Genomic DNA, 18729 nt, shown 5'->3' with positions numbered 1-18729 from the left:
TCTTCTTCTTCGCCGTTAGCATATTTCGTGGAAATCTCCATCATCCGAGCCAGAGACATATCTCCGGTCCAACCGAACTTCAGATTGAGCTCTCTGTAACGAACACCTTCTTTGAAAGCACAAACTGCTTGGTTATCAGACACATTCTCCACTGTGTGGTGCAGAGTGATCCACCTTTGGATATAATCTCTCAAGGTCTCATTCGGTTTCTGCATGCAGTGCTGTAATTCTGGCAAACCAGCAGGTCTCTTGCAAGTGCCCTCAAATGTTCTGGCAAACACTCGGGCCAACTCATCCCAACTGAGAATTCTTCCAGGGGCCAACTGATTCAGCCAAGCTCTGGCAGAACGTTCGAGCATCAAGGGGAGGTGCTTCATGGCCACCTCATCACTGCCGCCACCAATGTGCACAGCCACTCGGTAATCTTCCAACCAAGTGTCGGGCTTCGATTCTCCTGTGAACTTACTGACGCCAGTCGCCAATCTGAAGTTGTGAGGGATCTTAGCGGCTCTTATGGCTCTTCCAAAACACTCAAGGCCAGAAACATGGACCCTCCTTCCGCTGGGCATGTCTCTATCTAGCCCCTCTCTGTATGCTCTATTCCGGTCGACCAAACCCTGAACAAGGAGTGACCTTGCGTCGAAACCAGGCTCTCTTGGGTCGACTGTAACTCTGTGGTCATTAACATACGGACGCCTGTCATCATACCGCCGGGGCGCGTATGATCCATCCCTCAGAAGGGGCGAAGGCGCTCGACGGTGGTTGTTGCGGGCGTACTCGCGATCATTTTCTTCATGAACTCTTCCTGGGTGCCGATCTTGGCGGTGATCACGATCTTCTCGTCGCAAAGGTGACCCAGGACTGTGTGCCGAGTGAACAGTATCTGCCCTTACCGATCTGCTGTGGATCCTGTTCCGCGGTTGAGAAACGGCGGAGTTCAGGTCTCCTGCCGCTCGGAGCAGCGTTCTGATTTGTTCCAAACCCCTTCCAGCTTCTGAACGGGACGACTGAATAGACTCTGTGATGCACGTAGTAGCCGTAAGATTCTGGATTGGAGTGCGGAATACCTGAGTTTCCGGTGGAAACAACTGTCGTGGACGTCGACTGGAATCGAGGATCAATCGACGGGCACGCTCGTCAAGAGAATGTTGGAGATTCTCCAAACAAGTGCGCTCAGCCAGAGTGGCCAGGCGCATTGCCTCCAAGGCCCGGGCCTTGGCGGTCTCCCCAATGATGGGGGTCTGGAGGGCCTCCACGTTGCGGCGGTGCAGCTCCTTCCTCTGCTGCGAATTGAGAGGTTGGGGCTCGTACTCCTCGTGGCCGAATGACGCGCCATCGCCGCCGCCGTTGCCACCGCTGCAGCGAAAACAAGGCGGGCTACAACGGGGATTGACCATGAGGACTTCTACCGCGGGGTCACAACTCCCGCTCTCGGAAAGAGTATCTGCTGTCCCAGTCGACAGGTCGACTGGACCATAGTGAAATTCGCCGGGCTCAATTGCAGCGACTTGGGGGGTGGCCGTCTGGCGAGCCACCGCATGCCTCACCCATCACTGGAGCCGTGACCGACCGGATCGCTTGCGGCAGCGTCCAGCGGAGTGAGAAAGCGACGCGAAAGCCGACCGATACGGAGTCGACGGCTGTCGCAAGAGGACACCGTAGGCACTCGTGCGGAAGTGCGAAGATCCACAGATCGGGAGAGCCTCAACTTCGAGGGGAGCTTCCTGAAGCCAGGCGGAGTCGTCGGCGACGAAAGTGAGTGCACCGAGTCGGAACTCGCGGCCCATGATCAAACCGCCGCCGGAAACCATGCTGATGAAGGTCGGAGAAAACGCAACCTCACCGGAAGTTGCTAAGATGCTTTGCCCCACGATGGGCGCCAACTGTCGTGGTACCAAGTGTGACAGTAAGAATTGGGGGTACGTATGAGGAGGCGAGGTTGTACACACGAGTTTACGAGTTCAGGCCCCTCTCGGAGGAGGTAAAAGCCCTACGTCTCAGTGCCCTGAGGCGGTCGACTCGAATATGGTGTGTGTGATACAGGGGGTGCGAACCCTTGTCCCTGAGGAGGGGGGCGGCTTATATAGAGTGCGCCAGGACCCCATCCCACCTCCATTATAGGGGTTCAATGTACATTAAGATAGGGCATTACTGATAACGCCAACTATAAAGTGTATTTAATGACCTTTAAGACTACGGAGTGAACTCCTGACCGTTGTCATCCTGAGTGACTCTAGGTCTTCTGTACTCTGAGTGGTTTCTTGTCTGGTCGAATGGCTTCATCTTGGTCGAATGACCGTGGGGGTACCCGAGTGAGGTGATTGGTCGAGTGGATTACACTCGATGGTTTCAGTCGGTACTCCTTGCTATATCTTGAATGTCCTTGATTCTAGGGCAGTGACCTTGGACAAGGCGTATAGGTCAGGTCTATGACCCTACCCTAGGTTTATGGCATTGTCAGGCTGTTCGACCCGCTATGTTGTATGGCGCTGAGTGTTGGCCGACTAAAAGGCGATATGTTCAACAGTTAGGTGTGGCGGAGATGCGTATGTTGAGATGGATGTGTGGCCACACGAGAAAAGATTGAGTCCAAAATGATGATATACGAGAGAGAGTTGGGGTAGCACCAATTGAGGAGAAGCTTGTCCAACATCGTCTGAGATGGTTTGGGCATATTTAGCGCAGGCCTCCAGAAACTCCAGTGCATAGCGGACGGCTAAAGCGTGCGGAGAATGTCAAGAGAGGTCAGGGTAGGCCGAATTTGACATGGGAGGAGTCCGTTAAGAGAGATCTGAAGGATTGGAGTATCACCAAAGAACTAGCTATGGACAAGGGTGCGTGGAAGCGTGCTATCCATGTGCCAGAGCCATGAGTTGGTCGCGAGACCTTATGGGTTTCACCTCTAGCCTACCCCAACTTGTTTGAGACTAAAGGCTATGCTGTTGTAAAATTTTAACCAGACAAACAAATATCATGCAAACACAACGTAATTCATGTAAATGGACATAAGTTTGATGTAATTTACATAAAGTTGGATGATATTTCATCTGTTCAACTAAAACAGTAAAACCCTACTAATTTGTAGCAGACGGTGACCCTTATGCTTGGCCAGGCTGACCGGCCCGCATCAGTATGGGTCATCCATGGCGTCCGAGTCATCAGAGTCCTTCCTGCGGCAGAAGGGTGCAGGGGCGCGATAGCCCTACCCGCCACCGCCTGACGCTCGCGGAGGAACCGCTTGGCTTCCTCCTGTGTTGTGCGTAGGGCCACTTTGGCCAACGCCAACCCTCGCCGGAAGCCCTTGCCAGCGGCAACGGCAGTGTCACGCAGCGACCACTCCTCCCCGATCTTGACAAGCTCTCCGTCGAGGCGGCGTGGCCTCGTGGACGTCTCTGTGGTGGTCACTAGCCGGTCTTGGGCCCAGGCCTCTGCGAGATCGATGTCCGCAAGGACCCAGATCGACACGGCGTCGAACTTTGCGAACGCCGCCCAGTAACATGTATACTACTACCTCCACTCTGGTTTATTGGTCCTCTTTGTATTTTATGCCAAATTTTGATTAATAATTTAACTAACAAAATGTTAATGCATGTCACCAAAAGTTATAGCGTTGGATTCGTATTTGAACATAGTTTTCAACTGTATTGTCTTTTATAATACTCCTTCCATTACGCAATGTAGTGTGTCCGCACTTTCCGAGATTCAAATTCGACGTAAATTTAACCAAAGAGATCGACTGCGGCGGGAGCAAAAATTATACCACTGAATTATAATTTTTGCTCTCGCCGTAGTCGGTCTCGATAGTTAAATTTACAGTCAAAATTAAATCTCAGAAAATATGGACGCATTACATTGTGGAATGAAGGAAGTATGATTAACATTTTGTTAGTTAAATCTAATTTGACATAAAAATAAATAAGGATCAGTAAACCAAGATGCAGGTATTACATACGCAGTTACTCTCCGCCATGGCTAGTCTGACAACACACATGTGGTGTCACGTGGTGCGTGTCGGAGTTGTATTTTCACTGTGGGGTCTTGCCAGGCGGTGGAAGAGGATAGCCGATTAGCCATGGACCGCTTGCGGTGCTATATGCTAGTCATAGAATATTGAATTGCATATTGAAAGCTGCATATGGTTGCAGACTCTATTTATGGCAAACAGAAACATGTATTGTATCTGATGCACACTTTTAACTGCGAGCTTAATTTTGCTCCTATCCTTACAACACAGTCGCATCCAGTCAAGCTCCTCCTGCATGGTCATTGAAATCCCGTACCTTCCTTTGTTTCAGAGATTGGCGTTTGTTGTAGAATCAAGGTCTTTGCAATCAAATTGTTTCTTCTTCGTCGTAGAATCCACGGTGAAATCAAGCCGGCCACAGACCGGATCAGTAGTCGCTCGTAAGGCTGGTCATAGTGGAGAGTAACTTAGACTAGTAACGTACATATGTTACTAGTCTATATTACTACTTCTATAGTGCATAGTATCATAGATGGTCTCATTTATTGCCATGCATGACACATAATAGCATCACATTTACTATGTTACAGTATCTACCTATATTACTATGATCATCTCTTTCTTATTTAATTGTCTGTCACATAAGCATGTTTGCGAGTATCAAATGCATGATACTACTTATGTTACCCCCACTATGGCCAGCCTAAGCAGGCGCCGCTGGTGCCTTTAATTTTGTACTACCTTCGTTCTGGTTTATTGGTCATCTTCATATTTAATATCAAATTTTGATCATAGATTTAACTAATAAAACGTCAATGCATGTCACAAAAAATTATGCCATTAAAAACTATGTTCAAATATGAATTTAATGATATAAATTTTGATCGCATGCATTAATATTTTTATTAGTAAATAAATCTATGATCCAAATTTGACATAAAGTATGAAGGGACGAATAAATCAGGATGGAGGTAGCAGTTTCCTGGCAGCTAGAGTTTGGCCGCAGTTCATTCGTTTGAAAACAACTGGTCTACTCCAGATCAACAAGCAAGCATTCGTATGATGAGGTCAAGTGACCAACAGTGGCTCAACTGCTTAAGGACTACCAACAGGTCATCGTAAATGGGGGGACTTCGCCAGAGGTCGGCCCTGCGTCTGCGTGTGCGGAGTTAGGCCTTGTACAATGTAAGGTGCTTAGAGAAATAAATCAGGCTTTCTTTAAGCAACGATGCTTATTTGTACAGGGTAGACGCGTAGTTAGGCATCTCTTCTATAGAAATAGGCACCAGTGCTTCAGAAAATCCGGTTTATTTTTCTAAGCATCTCCCTAAGCACCTAGCATTGTACGAGGCCTTATAGACTTCTTCGCCGGCTAACTAACAACAAACCGTATGATAAAAAAAAACTACCCCTACTACTCGACATTATGAGTGTGTATATATGCATGACTCGCGGGCCGTGGCCCACGTTACCAAAACCCACTGCAAGCAGATTGGTCCGATCCGACACAAAGTCGTCCCTTCGGTAGGCGATTAATGACCATGCATCTTCTCCGGAGATCGTTGGCCATCCATGGTTGTTTTGATTTTTGCCACAAAATTCTCTCGATGACAAAAAAAAAACAGGAGCAAAGTTCATGCACGGCGCGCCACCCCATGGCCTGATTGCCATGGGCTTGTCAAGCTTAGCTTCGACGGCACGGTCGCAGTAACGAGCAGGCTCGGCGGGCGGCCATTGTTCTTGATGGAGTTATGTACAGACCCTGCTACGCTAAGCGTCGGCGTGTTGGGAGGTTCGGCCCACCTAAATGACTACTCAAACAGCAGTGCAACAACATACTGTATATATAGAGCTGGATTCCGATGCCGCAAGTGGCCGGTCCGGCGGTCCCTCGACGTACGTCAAGCAACATGGGGACACGACGTACCGCAGTGCCACTACTGCCTGCAGCGTATGAACCTGGATGGCCGGTCATGCACTGTCATAAATGAGCGGCATGGGCATGCATGCATGGGCCTCGGTGCCTTCCGGTCGTCGTTGCCTTGCCAATACAAATTGAGCTGCGTGCCACCCAACCCGCCATAACCAATCAAGCAAGGCTGGCCGACTGGCTAGGCTAGGATGGTGAACTGGGTGCAGGTGGTGAGGGAGCACTTGGTGGCCCGGCTGGCCACCAACGCCGGCCTCCGGCAGCACGCCGTGGCCGTGGACGACGACGCCGGCACCGTCCTCAGCTTCTGGCTTCCCCAGCACAAGATGGCCAGATCAGGAGCCGCCGCCGCGGACCAGAGAAAGAAGCAGACCACCAGCAGGCACGCCGTGGTGCTCCTGCACGGCTTCGCCGGCGACGGCATGATGACGTGGGGGTTCCAGGTGGGCGCCCTCGCCGGGTGCGGCTACGACGTCTACGTCCCCGACCTGGTCCACTTCGGCGGCTCCACGTCGCCGTCCCCCGACCGCTCCGTGGCGTTCCAGGCGCGGTGCTTGGCCGCGGCGCTGCGGAAGCTCGACGTGGGGGCGGGGTGCACCGTCGTCGGGTTCAGCTACGGCGGGTTCGTGGCGTTCGAGATGGCCGCGGTGCACCCGGGCCTCGTCGGGTCCGTCGTGTTAGACTATGTATAGCTTCTGTACCTATGTACGTATATGGTACATATTGTAACACAACCATTATATATAATGAGATAAGCCACCTCTAGAGGGTTGTGTGCTGGTTCCCCAAAACTTATTGTCTTACATGGTATCACGCTAGGTTACGATCGCTTCCGCTTCTAAACCCTAATACCCGCACCGCCGCCGCAGCCGCCGCCGCCTTCACCGTCGCCGCCGCGCCACCGATCGCGCCGCCGCCATGTCGAGCGCCGCCACCACCAGTTCCACTGCTGCGGGCTTCCTCCCGGCCTCTCTTGCGGCTCTGCTCAACCTCCCGCTCGATGCCGTCTCTGTTCCGGCTCCGATCGGGACAAGGAGCATCGGCTCCGTCTTCTCCACGCCGCCGGCGCCCTCGCTTGGGCGTGACCTCGTGGTCCACACCGCGGCGCCGCCGTCCGCTGCGGACTCCGCAGGCGTCGTCCCGCCGCTCCTGCCGCAAGCGGATCACACTGCCCCGCTGGCGGGGTTGGCGGCGTCCGCCCCGGCCGCGGGCCTTGCGGCGTCCGCACCGGCCGCGAGCTTTGCGGCGCCCGCCCTGGCTGCGGTCCCGCCTCCTCCCGCATCGGCTTCGGTGCCTCCGGCTGCCTCCATGGTGTTTGCACCCCAGGCAGCCTCCTCGATGGGATTGTCTTCGCCGCCGTCGTTTCACTTCGGTCATCTCATCACCATCAAGCTCTCCGCCGACAACTACATCTTCTGGCGTGCGCAGGTTCTCCCGCTCTTGGGGAGTCACTACCTGCTAGGCTACGTCGACGGATCGCTTCCCTGCCCACCCGCGCTGGTAGACAGCGTGCACGGTCCGGTCTACAATCCGGCCCATCGCGTCTGGACGGGGCAGGACCAGGCGAACCTCTCCTCCATCCAGGGGTCGCTCTCGCCGGCAGTTGCTGGCCTTGTTGTCTTCGCGAAGACGTCTCATGAGGCCTGGACCATCCTTGAGCGCACCTTTGCAGCGCAGTCCCAGGCTCGTGTCTCTGCACTCCGTCGTCAGCTTGGAGAGTGTCAGAAGCTTGACTCCACTGCCACTGAGTTCTACAACAAGGTCAAGGGCCTCGCCGACACATTGGCCTCCATTGGACAGCCCCTCACCGACTCCGAGTTCAACTCGTTTATTGTCAATGGTCTTGATGAGGAGTATGATGCCTTAGTCGAGATCATCAACGAGCGGGGCAACTCGACACCCATGCTGGCACACGAGGTTTTCTCTCGGCTCCTTCTCACTGAGCAACGGGTCGAGACTCGCCGCACCAGGGGCACTGGCTCCCTCTCGGCCAACGCCGCCACCAAGGGTGGCCGCTCTTCTTCATCACCCCGGTCTCCCTTGGGGCTGCCACCGTCGCCCGCCTCGCCCCCCCCCACCTACTGCGACCTTACCGGGGGCTGGCGGTCCACGTGTGTGTCAGCTTTGTGGCCGCGATGGGCACTGGGCCTCCAAGTGTCATAAGCGCTTCCAGCGAAGCTTCCTTGGTCTTGGCAATGACGGCAAAGATACACGCAACAATGCCCGTCAGGTCGCCATGGCTGATCGTCCCGCGCCGCAGAAGCAACAGGGACACACTCAGTCCTACTCCATCGATCCACACTGGTACATGGACTCTGGGGCGACAGAGCATCTAACCAGCGAGATGGGGAAGCTTCACACTCGTGAACCCTATCATGGCTCCGACAAGATCCACACCGCCAATGGAGCAGGTATGCACATCTCTCATATTGGTCAAGCATCTCTTCTCACTAGACATGCCAATAGGAGTCTTCAGCTTCGCAATGTTCTTCGAGTTCCACCTGTGACCCGTAATCTTCTTTCAGTTCCTAAACTCACACGTGATAATAATGTGCTTTGTGAATTTCACCCTTTTGATCTTTTTATTAAGGATCGGGGTACGAGGGACATTCTTCTTAGTGGGCGGTTGTGCCACGGCCTCTACCGTCTGGAGCATCCTGGTGTCGCTCGTGTTTTCAGTGGAGTTCGGGTCTCTCCGTCACAGTGGCATGCTCGTCTTGGTCACCCGGCCACACCTATTGTCCGTCATATTTTGCGTCGTCATGAGCTTCCTAGTTTGTCTAGTCATAAAGATGTAGCAGTGTGTGATGCTTGTCAGCAGGGGAAGAGTCATCAACTTCCTTTTTCGGAGTCCAGTCGTGAGGTGAAACATCCTTTAGAACTTGTGTTTTCAGATGTATGGGGTCCTGCTCAGACTTCTGTCAGTGGTCATAATTACTATATCAGTTTCGTTGATGCTTATAGTCGCTTTACCTGGCTTTACCTTATTAAACGCAAATCTGATGTGTTTGATATTTTTGTTCAGTTTCAAAAACATGTTGAACGTCTTCTCAAGCACAAAATTGTTCATGTCCAGTCAGACTGGGGGGGCGAGTATCGCAACTTCAACTCTTTCTTTCAGTCGCTTGGGATAGCTCATCGTTTAGCATGTCCACATACACATCAGCAGAATGGTTCAGTCGAACGTAAGCATCGTCATATTGTTGAAGCTGGTCTTACTCTTTTGGCCCATGCATCTGTTCCGTTTCGGTTTTGGAGTGATGCTTTCACCACTGCATGCTTTCTCATCAACTGTACTCCTACTCGTGTTTTAAACATGAAGACTCCCATTGAGGTTCTCCTTAATGAACAACCTGATTATACCTTTCTCAAGGTATTTGGGTGTGCTTGCTGGCCGCATCTTCGTCCATATAACAAGCGCAAGCTTGAGTTTCGTTCTAAGAAGTGTGTTTTTCTTGGCTATAGCTCTCTTCATAAAGGTTACAAATGTCTTCATGTTCCCACTAATCGTGTCTATATATCTCGGGACGTCGTGTTTGATGAGCATGTTTTTCCCTTTGCCAACCTTCCTGTGTCCACTGTCGAACCACCATCCCTGCATTCATCCTCTGTTGCTTCTGACCAATTTGATGATGTTGCATACTCTCCTTTGCTGTTACCTAACCATGGTGCAGGAACCGGATGTGGAGCTCGTTTGGAGCTGTTGGAGGATTCACCATCATCATCGTCGTCTTCTGGTGGGCACGTCGATCGCCCTATGTTGCATGGCATCAATTCGCGTGCCCATGCATGGTCACCCGACGAGCCCGTCGCGCCGAGCATCTCCACTGCTCGGTCCGTTTCGCCAGCGGCCGCCGAGTCGCCTGCGGCTCGGCCCGTCACGCCCTCTTCGCCCGCGGCTCGGGTCCTCACGTCGCCTTCATCAGCGGATCGGCCCGCGACACCGGCCGCGCCACGGCCCACTATGCCGAGCTCGCCATCGGCCCGGTCTGTGATGCCGGAGTCGCCAGCTGCTTCGTCTGCTCTGCCGGTTTCGCCGGTGGGTCGGCCTTCTTCGCCAACCGAGTCCGAGGCTACCGTGACTGGCTCCTCGTCACCGGCTGACTCGTCAACGTCGCCGTCCTCCAGCCCGTTGCAGGCTGCTTCGTCGACCTCGGTGGTTCCTGTGTCCCGACCACATACACGCAGTCGCAGTGGCATTTTCAAACCTAAGGAACGTAAGGATGGTACGGTTGCTTGGTTGGCTGCTTGTTTGGCTGCTGCTGTTGCGGATCCATCTTCTGAGCCTCGCTCATATCAGGCTGCCCTGCGCATTCCACATTGGCGAGAGGCTATGGAGCAGGAGTTTCATGCTCTTCTTCGTAACAAGACATGGACTCTCGTTCCTCCACCACCACGGGTAAATGTTATTGACTCAAAATGGGTATTCAAAGTGAAGAAGCATTCGGATGGATCTATTGAGCGTTACAAAGCGCGACTTGTTGCTCGCGGTTTTCGGCAGCGTCATGGTCTTGACTATGAGGACACCTTCAGTCCTGTCGTCAAGCCTACCACTATTCGGCTTCTTCTCTCCATTGATGTTTCTCGTGGTTGGTCACTTCGTCAACTTGATGTGCAGAATGCTTTTCTACATGGATTTTTGGAGGAAGAGGTTTATATGAAACAGCCGCCTGGTTTCTCTGATCCTGATCGTCCTGACTATATCTGTCGTCTTTCCAAAGCACTATATGGTTTGAAGCAAGCTCCTCGTGCCTGGCATGCCCGCCTTGCCTCTGCCCTTCGTGCTCATGGGTTTGTGCCGTCTACTGCTGACACTTCGTTATTTCTTCTACAGAAGCCAGAAGTCACTATGTATCTTTTGGTATATGTCGATGATATTATCCTTGTCAGCTCTTCTCAGTATGCTGCTGATGCTCTTGTCTGCTCTTTTGGTGCTGATTTTGCGGTCAAAGATCTTGGGAAGCTTCACTACTTTCTTGGAGTTGAGGTCACTTCTCGTGCTACTGGTCTTGTCCTTACGCAGAAGAAGTACTCCTTGGAGTTGTTACAGAGAGCTGGCATGCTGAAGTGCAAACCGACCACCACACCCATGTCGTCTACCGATAAGATAACAGCTGTTGATGGTGAGCTTTTGTCTCCTGCGGATGCCACAGAGTACAGGAGCATTGTTGGTGGACTTCAGTACTTGACGATCACGAGACCAGATATCTCTTATGCTGTTAACAGGGTTTGTCAGTATCTTCAGGCTCCCAGAGATACTCATTGGGCTGCTGTTAAACGCATTCTTCGTTATGTTCAGTTCACCCTGACATTTAGTATGCATATTCGGCCGACTTCCTCTCGGGTCCTTTCGGCCTTCTCTGATGCAAATTGGGCTGGTAGCCCAGATGACAGGCGATCCACGGGGGGTTATGCAGTATTCTTTGGCTCTAATTTGATCGCCTGGAGTGCTTGGAAACAAGCTACTGTGTCACGTAGCAGTACTGAAGCTGAGTACAAGGCTGTGGCTAATGCTACTGCAGAGATTATTTGGGTGCAGTCTTTGCTTCAGGAGTTGGGTTTGTCTCAACCACAGCCTCCTATTCTTTGGTGTGATAACATCGGTGCTACATACCTTTCTGCAAATCCAGTATTTCATGCCCGAATGAAACACATTGAAGTTGACTATCACTTTGTACGGGAACGTGTATCACAGAAGCAACTCCAGATCAAGTTTATCTCATCTAAGGATCAACTTGCAGACATCTTCACTAAGCCTTTACCGCTGCCACAGTTTGAGGCTTGTAGGCGCAATCTTACCCTTCTCAGTTCTTTAGAAAGTGGCTAAGATTGAGGGAGGGTGTTAGACTATGTATAGCTTCTGTAACTATGTACGTATATGGTACATATTGTAACACAACCATTATATATAATGAGATAAGCCACCCCTAGAGGGTTGTGTGCTGGTTCCCCAAAACTTATTGTCTTACACGTCGTCGTGTCTGGCGCCGACGTGGCCTACACGGGCGCCATGAACGACGCAATGCTAGAGAAGTTCGGCGCCGGGACGCTCGCGGAGCTGTTGCTGCCGGACTCGGTCGCGCGGCTGAGGTCGCTCTTCTCCGACGCCATCTACAAGAAGCTCTGGTTTCCCGACCGCCTTCTCAGCGATTTCCTCAAGGTCAGTAACAAACTAACAACATATATGATGTAGTATTTGATTTGAGGTACTAAAAAAATATGTTACAGTAAATGTGCCATCCTTTGTGTCATATAACTCAATTTTTATAAGTTCGGTTATTACTAAAGCTCGGATATTAATGTAGAAGTATAGAACTTTGTACAACCGAGAGTGTAAATCAAGAGGGTGCTTGGATCCAAGGGACTTATTTTAGTCTGACTAAAAATAGTCTTTTTAAGAGGCTAAAGTTTCAAGCACCCCTGACTAAAGAGGGGGCTAAAACTAGTCCTGAGACTAATTTTTTTAGTCAGGGATACCCCTACTAAAATGTGGATTAGTCCTCACTCTTCTTATTTAACTCCTCTCCTTTAACACAGGTGAGTTCTGGATTGAAGGGTTTGGAGGATAATAGATGCTCATTAACTTGATTTTAGTCGCTTTAGTATTTGGATCCAAGCATGGGTGAGGCTAACAAGTTTTAGTCCTACTACTTTTAGTCATGGGACTAAAACGTATCTAAGCATCCTCTAAGATGGCATGGGTCATAAGAATCTTGCATGCATGCGTGTTCATGTACATATTGGATGCAGGTGATGTATGCCAACCGACAGGAGAGGAAAGAGATGCTGGAAAAACTCGTGATGATGGACAAACAAGAATCGGCCCCTGTTTTTCAGCAGGTTCACAACACTTCTATAACTTTAAAACTCGTTTTTTTTGCGATTATTCATGCTGATGTCTGTTTTCATTATCATAACTTGTATCGTGAAATTTAAGGACTGGATTTCTTGAGGACACATGGTAGTCCACCCCGGTTCACTAGATTTCGCGTCAAGATCTATGCTACTTTTATATAGAAATTTCTCCTTCCGGTGATCCCAAGAAGATAAACATTTGAGTTTGAAACTTTGCAGGTCAACGCCACACAAGTACCACTGTGTGTACAAAATGTTTTATTTTTTTTGTGCAACGTAAATTTGTCAAATGAATAATTTACAGTATGCTTTATCATTTTAGATATTTCTGCCGCGTCAAAAAGATCTGAAACTATTCTGAACATAAGAGTACTTATGTGATGTTAACCTGCAAAGATACCAGCCAAAATGTTTTCTTGTTTGGGACAAACAAAAAAGACAAGTTTCTATGCTCGAACTCTGATCGATGCAAAATTGGATGTTTTCCTTGCATGGGAGCTCAACAATTTTTTTCCAAAAAGAAAACAACCACAATATCCAACAATCCATAATATGCCCACACGCATGAATTTTGACAAATAAGACTATGAACATCTCCGAATGAGGGAAAAAAAATACATAGTAGTGTTGCAATCTCATTATGGACATAAAATCAGTTTACTGCTTCATATATCATCCGATTTGCACTCATGCAGAACATACTTATGTTGTGGGGCGAGGATGACGACTTCTTTCCCATAGAGAATGCCAAGATGCTAAAAGAGTAAGAAAACCACATATGCTATCTATCAACAACCTTGGCTACTTCATATCCTCTACCGAGATGCAAAATACAAAAACTAATGATGTGATGCGTGTAGGAAGCTGGGGGAGAAGGCGATGCTGCGAAGCATAAGCAAGGCAGGGCATCTAGCACAGCTAGAGAGGCCTTGTGTCTATAACCACTGCCTTCAAGAATTCTTGGCTAATGTCAATGCCATCTCCCCTAAAACCTAATCTATTGTTTCTTTATGCATTTTTCTAAAGCCTTGGATGTCCGAATGGTGCTATCGCTTTCTAGTTGTTTTGATAAAGCATACTAGATGATACCCTGCGTATTAATTACTTCCGAAATGAGTAGCAATATATGTTTCAATGATATTTGCTTGTATGGAACATGAATATTTTGATTAATAACATGAGAAATATATATTATTTATTGTATTTTAGTATTGTATAGTTGTGAGTTTTTTACTAAATATATGTCATATAGTATAATGGAAAAAATCATCCTGTGGTTGCATGTTAAGTTTTTTTTTCATGCATGATTGCATCCTGAGCTGACATGTTTGCAAGTCGAGAGAAACAGAATCGTGAGAATCACCAATAGGATTTTATAGAATTTAGTATTGCGTAATGCTTTTCGGATGCTCTAATGGTGCCACTATTTTCTGATGTTGCGTTAAAGCATATTTAATATGGTGTTGTGTAGCGCTTTTTTTGCTTGTTGTATAATTTCTTTTTTAATGATGCCTGATGATTACGTCGGTTATTGTATGCATTATTTCCAGTAGATTTTAGTGTATTTTCATTGTGCACTTCATGATTATATTGTAGTAAGTATCATAATTGCTAACAATTTCAAACGGTATGCTTCAACAAACATTTACTAAAACGCGAATAGAAATGAATGTGGCCATCTATATGCCTATCTCTAGGGCATATCTCTTACACCACAATGCAATGCAAAACACAACAACACCAATGCGAATCACATCTTGTCCAACAAACAAACACCACGTATATACATGCGTATGTATACCTTTCCATGATTCATTTACTATTGTGTTTTTTTCTTCTGCGGTCATCATGTGTGAAAAGACCAGTAATACTCATCGCCTTGATGTCAGTGGCGGAGCCCGGATTCCTAGTTGGTGTGAATGGAGTTCAAAAAATAGACCGATAACAAATCTGGTTGAAAAAATAGAGAATATTACTCATCACAAATATTTTAAGCAAATACAACATCTCGCAAGCCATGACATATATAGGGTTGGCTGCGATATATAGCCAATCACCGGTCGCTCGAGGCCTTGAGCTCTTTTCTCAAAAGAGGGCCTTGAGCTCTCGAACAAAAAATGGCGTGACTGCTTTGCTAGCTCTGGATTTTTAGAGCTCACAATCGATTGGGGAATTTAAGATGGATGACAGATGTGCTGTAAAATCCACAGAACCGGTGTTTTTTTTCTCAGCAACGTCAAAATGTGCTCAAAACATAGCTCAATATTTTTTGCCATTGTTAGGAATCCGGTGCGGTGCAAGATGCTACAAATCGTAAAGTGGTAGTTTTTCGCTAATGGTGACACGAATGTGGTGGTTCTGTGCATTTTACTTGTGATGTGCTCTTTGGATGATGCACCAACTGCTTAAATAGAGGCCCTTTTCAGGAGCTCCTAATCGTCGCTATAATGCGAGGATGTTCGTTTTGGTCTTTAGGCCCACTTGTTTGCTCCATGAATTTACGGCGCGGGACAATGACAACATGATGTTTCTTTTTCTATGGGTGGTTCTGTTCAGATGACTAGCACGTGGTGCTATAGCACACAATATTTTGAAGCAGCTTTGTTTCTTCACATACTTGAAACAAGTTTATAGATTAAGAGAATTCATTAACTGAAAAATAACCATGAAGATTACAAATGTTCACAAACTTGAAATCCTTTTTAAAATGTTTGCATTTGTAAGAATTTTCATGATTTTTTTGAAATGTCCGATGAATTTAACAAGATTTTATGAGTTCAAAAAAGTTCTGAAAAATTGTTCAAAAATATATTTGTCGATTGAAGTTTTGACTGTACTGGTGAATTTTAATAAAGTTCAAGAATTCTAAAAATATATTTCAACCAAAAAAAGATTTCCCAAAACTAAAATTGTTCACGAATTTAAGAAATATTCATAGAACTTAAAAAACGTTAACAAACTTTAAGAATGTTCAGGGTTATAAAATATCTTCACAAAGTATAAAATATTTGAGAATTTTTTTATAGTGCTGTTTTCAAATAATGTCCATAAACTTTAAAAATATTTATAAATTAGAAAAATGTTACCGCATTTTCAAAATATTCAACAATAAAGAAAGTTCAGAAATTATTTCTAAAAAGGGTAATTTAAAACGGAATAAATAAATAAAAAGAAGGAGAGAAAAAGGAGAACAACAATCAGGAAAAATAAAAAGGAAAACCAGTAAAAGAGAAGTAAATAAAACCATAAAACTGGGAGAAAAAGAGAGATAAGAAAGCAAAACTAGTGAAATCTTCTCAAAACCAAGAAACCTAGACCAAGGGGAAAAAAGGCCGTCTAACTGGGCTGACTTAATACTGAGTTAGACATGGAGACAAGGAGTCGGCAACCTACGAAAATCACGGCGCGGCAATACGGGAGTTCCTATACGACGCGCGTTGCGTCCAATTTCCACGCGCCGCACAGGGGACAGCCCCCGACTGGGCCGGCCCATTGGCAGGCTAGCTGGCGCAATTACTGTAGCGCGACAGTGCAGCATAAAAACATTACCACGCACAGGCGCGTCTCCAGCTGGGCCGGCCCATTCGCGCAACGCGGATCGAACCAGGGACCTCCAACTTTCCACGAACGAGCATAGCCACCGCGATAGACAACCGTCCTTGGTTTGATATGGCGTGCGGTGCTAAATGTAAAGGAGACCCGAACATTTTCTCAAATTCCTAACGCGAAAATTATTTTGAAAAGGTGTTTCTTAAAAAGCGAACACTTTCCAAATTTTAGATGAAAAACTAAAAGGCTTGAACAAATTTTTGATAAACTGAACACTTTTTAAAATCCCGAACATTTTTTGAATTTAGAGAACAAAATTTGAACATGAACATTTTTTAAAGCACGAACATTTTTTTAATCTTGAGAACAAATTTTGAAACAGAGAACAAATTTGTAAGCGAGGAAATTTGAGAACAAAATTTGAACATGAACATTTTTTAAAGAACGAACATTATTTTAATCTTGAGAACAAAATTTGAAACAGAGAACAAACTTGGAAGCATGGATTTTTTTTTCAAAGCATGAACATTTTTTTTTTATTCTTGAGAACAATTTTTTGACACGGGAACAAATTTGGAAGCGCGAACAATTTCTTAAAGCACGAACATTTTTTGGATATTGAGAACAAAATTTGAAATGGAGAACAAATTTGGAAGCTCGAACACTTTTTGAAAGCACGAACAATTTTTGAATGTTGAGAACAAGTTTTAAAATGAAGAACAAATTTGGAACCGTGAACAATTTTTGAAAGCACGAACAGTTTTTGAATGTTGAGAACAAATTTTGAAATGGAGAACAAATTTAGAAGCGCGAAATTTTTTTTAAAGCACAAACAAATTTTGAAATGGAGAACAAATTTGGAAGCGTGAACAATTTTTTAAAGCACGAACAATTTTTGAATGTTGAGAACAAATTTTGAAATGGGGAACAAATTTGGAAGTGCGAATTTGAAATTGGAAGATTTTTTGAAACTCCCAAACATAATTTGAAATGTGAACAAAAAGAAAAAAAAAGAGAAGAAAAAGGAATTGAAAGATGAAATAAAGAAACAGAAAAACGAAGAAAGAAAAAGAAAAAAACAGGAAAAACAACAAAGAAAAAGAAAAAAGAAAAAACCAGTGAAAACCCGGTTCAAGAACCTTCTAGAAGGTTCCCAAAACCGTTCAGGAACCCTCCAGAAGGTTCCCAAAACCGGAAGCTGCAGCGCAGCGCTATCTCCTAACTGGGCCGGCCCATCTTGATCGCTGTCGCTAACTTCTCTGTGCGAAGCCTCGACAAGTCGACGCAGCGAGCGTCCAATAGGATTTTCCCGGCAATACCTCCTTATATAAAGTGACACTGAGGGAAGCCGCGTGCCAAGCAGACCGCAAGATGGCCGGCCCAGACGCACGGGAGGCTAAAACGTAATTTCGTGTAATGTTTTTGGTTTTAATTGATATTTTCATTCATACTTTGAAATATTTTAAATAAATATACAAAATCACTTTACATAAAACATTTCCGAAATTTTAAGCAAGAATTTAAAAAATCTTAAATATGTATAGAGAAAATGTTTCTCATGTATACGAAAAATTACACCAAAAATATATAATGTGTATGTCAAAAGTTGATGATGTATGTAGAAATGTTAATCCAAGCTTCTGAAAAATGTTTAAAAACTTTTCAAAATAAATATTAATTAAGCGTTTGAAAAATATTAAATGTGTATAGGAAAATGTTGAACACATATTAAAAATGTTAAAATTGTATTTGAAAATGGTTAATCAAGCATTTAAAAAATGTTAATTGTGAATAGTAAACATGTTGGTCATGCATTAAAAAAAATAATAAACTGGTATCTGTAAAATGTGAATCAATTATTTGAATTTTTTTAATATCTATAGAAATGATGTTGACAATGTATTAAAAAATGGTAAACTTGAACTTAAAATGTTAACAAGCATATGAAAAATATTAGATGTATGGAAAAGTTTTGATCATTTATTCAAAAAATGTTAATTTGCTACTTGAAAAATGGAAATCAAGCATTTGAAAAATCTAAATGGGTATATAAAAAATATTAATCTTGTATCAATAAATATTAATCTTATATTAGAAAAAGTTAACATGTATTAGAAAAATACCAAAAATGTTTATAGAAAAATAGGTGAAAACCTGAGAAAAAAACTGATAAAAAAGCAAACAAAATCGAAGAAAAATGATGGAAAAAGAAAGAATTTTTTTAGTGAAAACCGAGAAATAAACGAAGAAAACCGTAGAGAAGCAAACAAAAAGGAAGGAAAACATAAACCAGTAAAAATAGAGAAAGAAAATAGGAAAATCGGTGAAAAACAAGAAAAAACTCGAAAACCATGCGCTCTCGTTCTCGCCTCCTCGCGTGCCAGCAGACTCTCCCCTGCCCCCGCAGTGGCTCCGGAGACATAGCCACCCA

The 18729-nt window shown here is 46.0% G+C and overlaps 1 protein-coding gene across 1 annotated transcript; it reads left to right on the top strand.

Annotated features, from left to right (window-relative positions):
* Positions 1 to 6061: 6061 nt before the first annotated feature.
* Positions 6062 to 13838, top strand: LOC119306142 (2-hydroxy-6-oxononadienedioate/2-hydroxy-6-oxononatrienedioate hydrolase-like). The gene is made up of 5 exons (XM_037582453.1): positions 6062 to 6564; positions 11865 to 12054; positions 12645 to 12734; positions 13445 to 13512; positions 13610 to 13838. Exons 1-5 carry the CDS (start codon positions 6086 to 6088, stop codon positions 13743 to 13745), a joined length of 963 nt encoding a protein of 320 aa, XP_037438350.1. The 5' UTR covers positions 6062 to 6085; the 3' UTR covers positions 13746 to 13838.
* The last annotated feature ends 4891 nt before the right edge of the window (positions 13839 to 18729 follow it).

The sequence above is a fragment of the Triticum dicoccoides genome, chromosome 5B, assembly GCF_002162155.2.
Source record: "Triticum dicoccoides isolate Atlit2015 ecotype Zavitan chromosome 5B, WEW_v2.0, whole genome shotgun sequence".
NCBI classification, from domain to species: Eukaryota; Viridiplantae; Streptophyta; class Magnoliopsida; order Poales; family Poaceae; genus Triticum; species Triticum dicoccoides.
The sequence above is the reverse complement of the archived record's forward strand: the minus strand, read 5'-3'. Positions and strand labels throughout refer to the sequence as shown.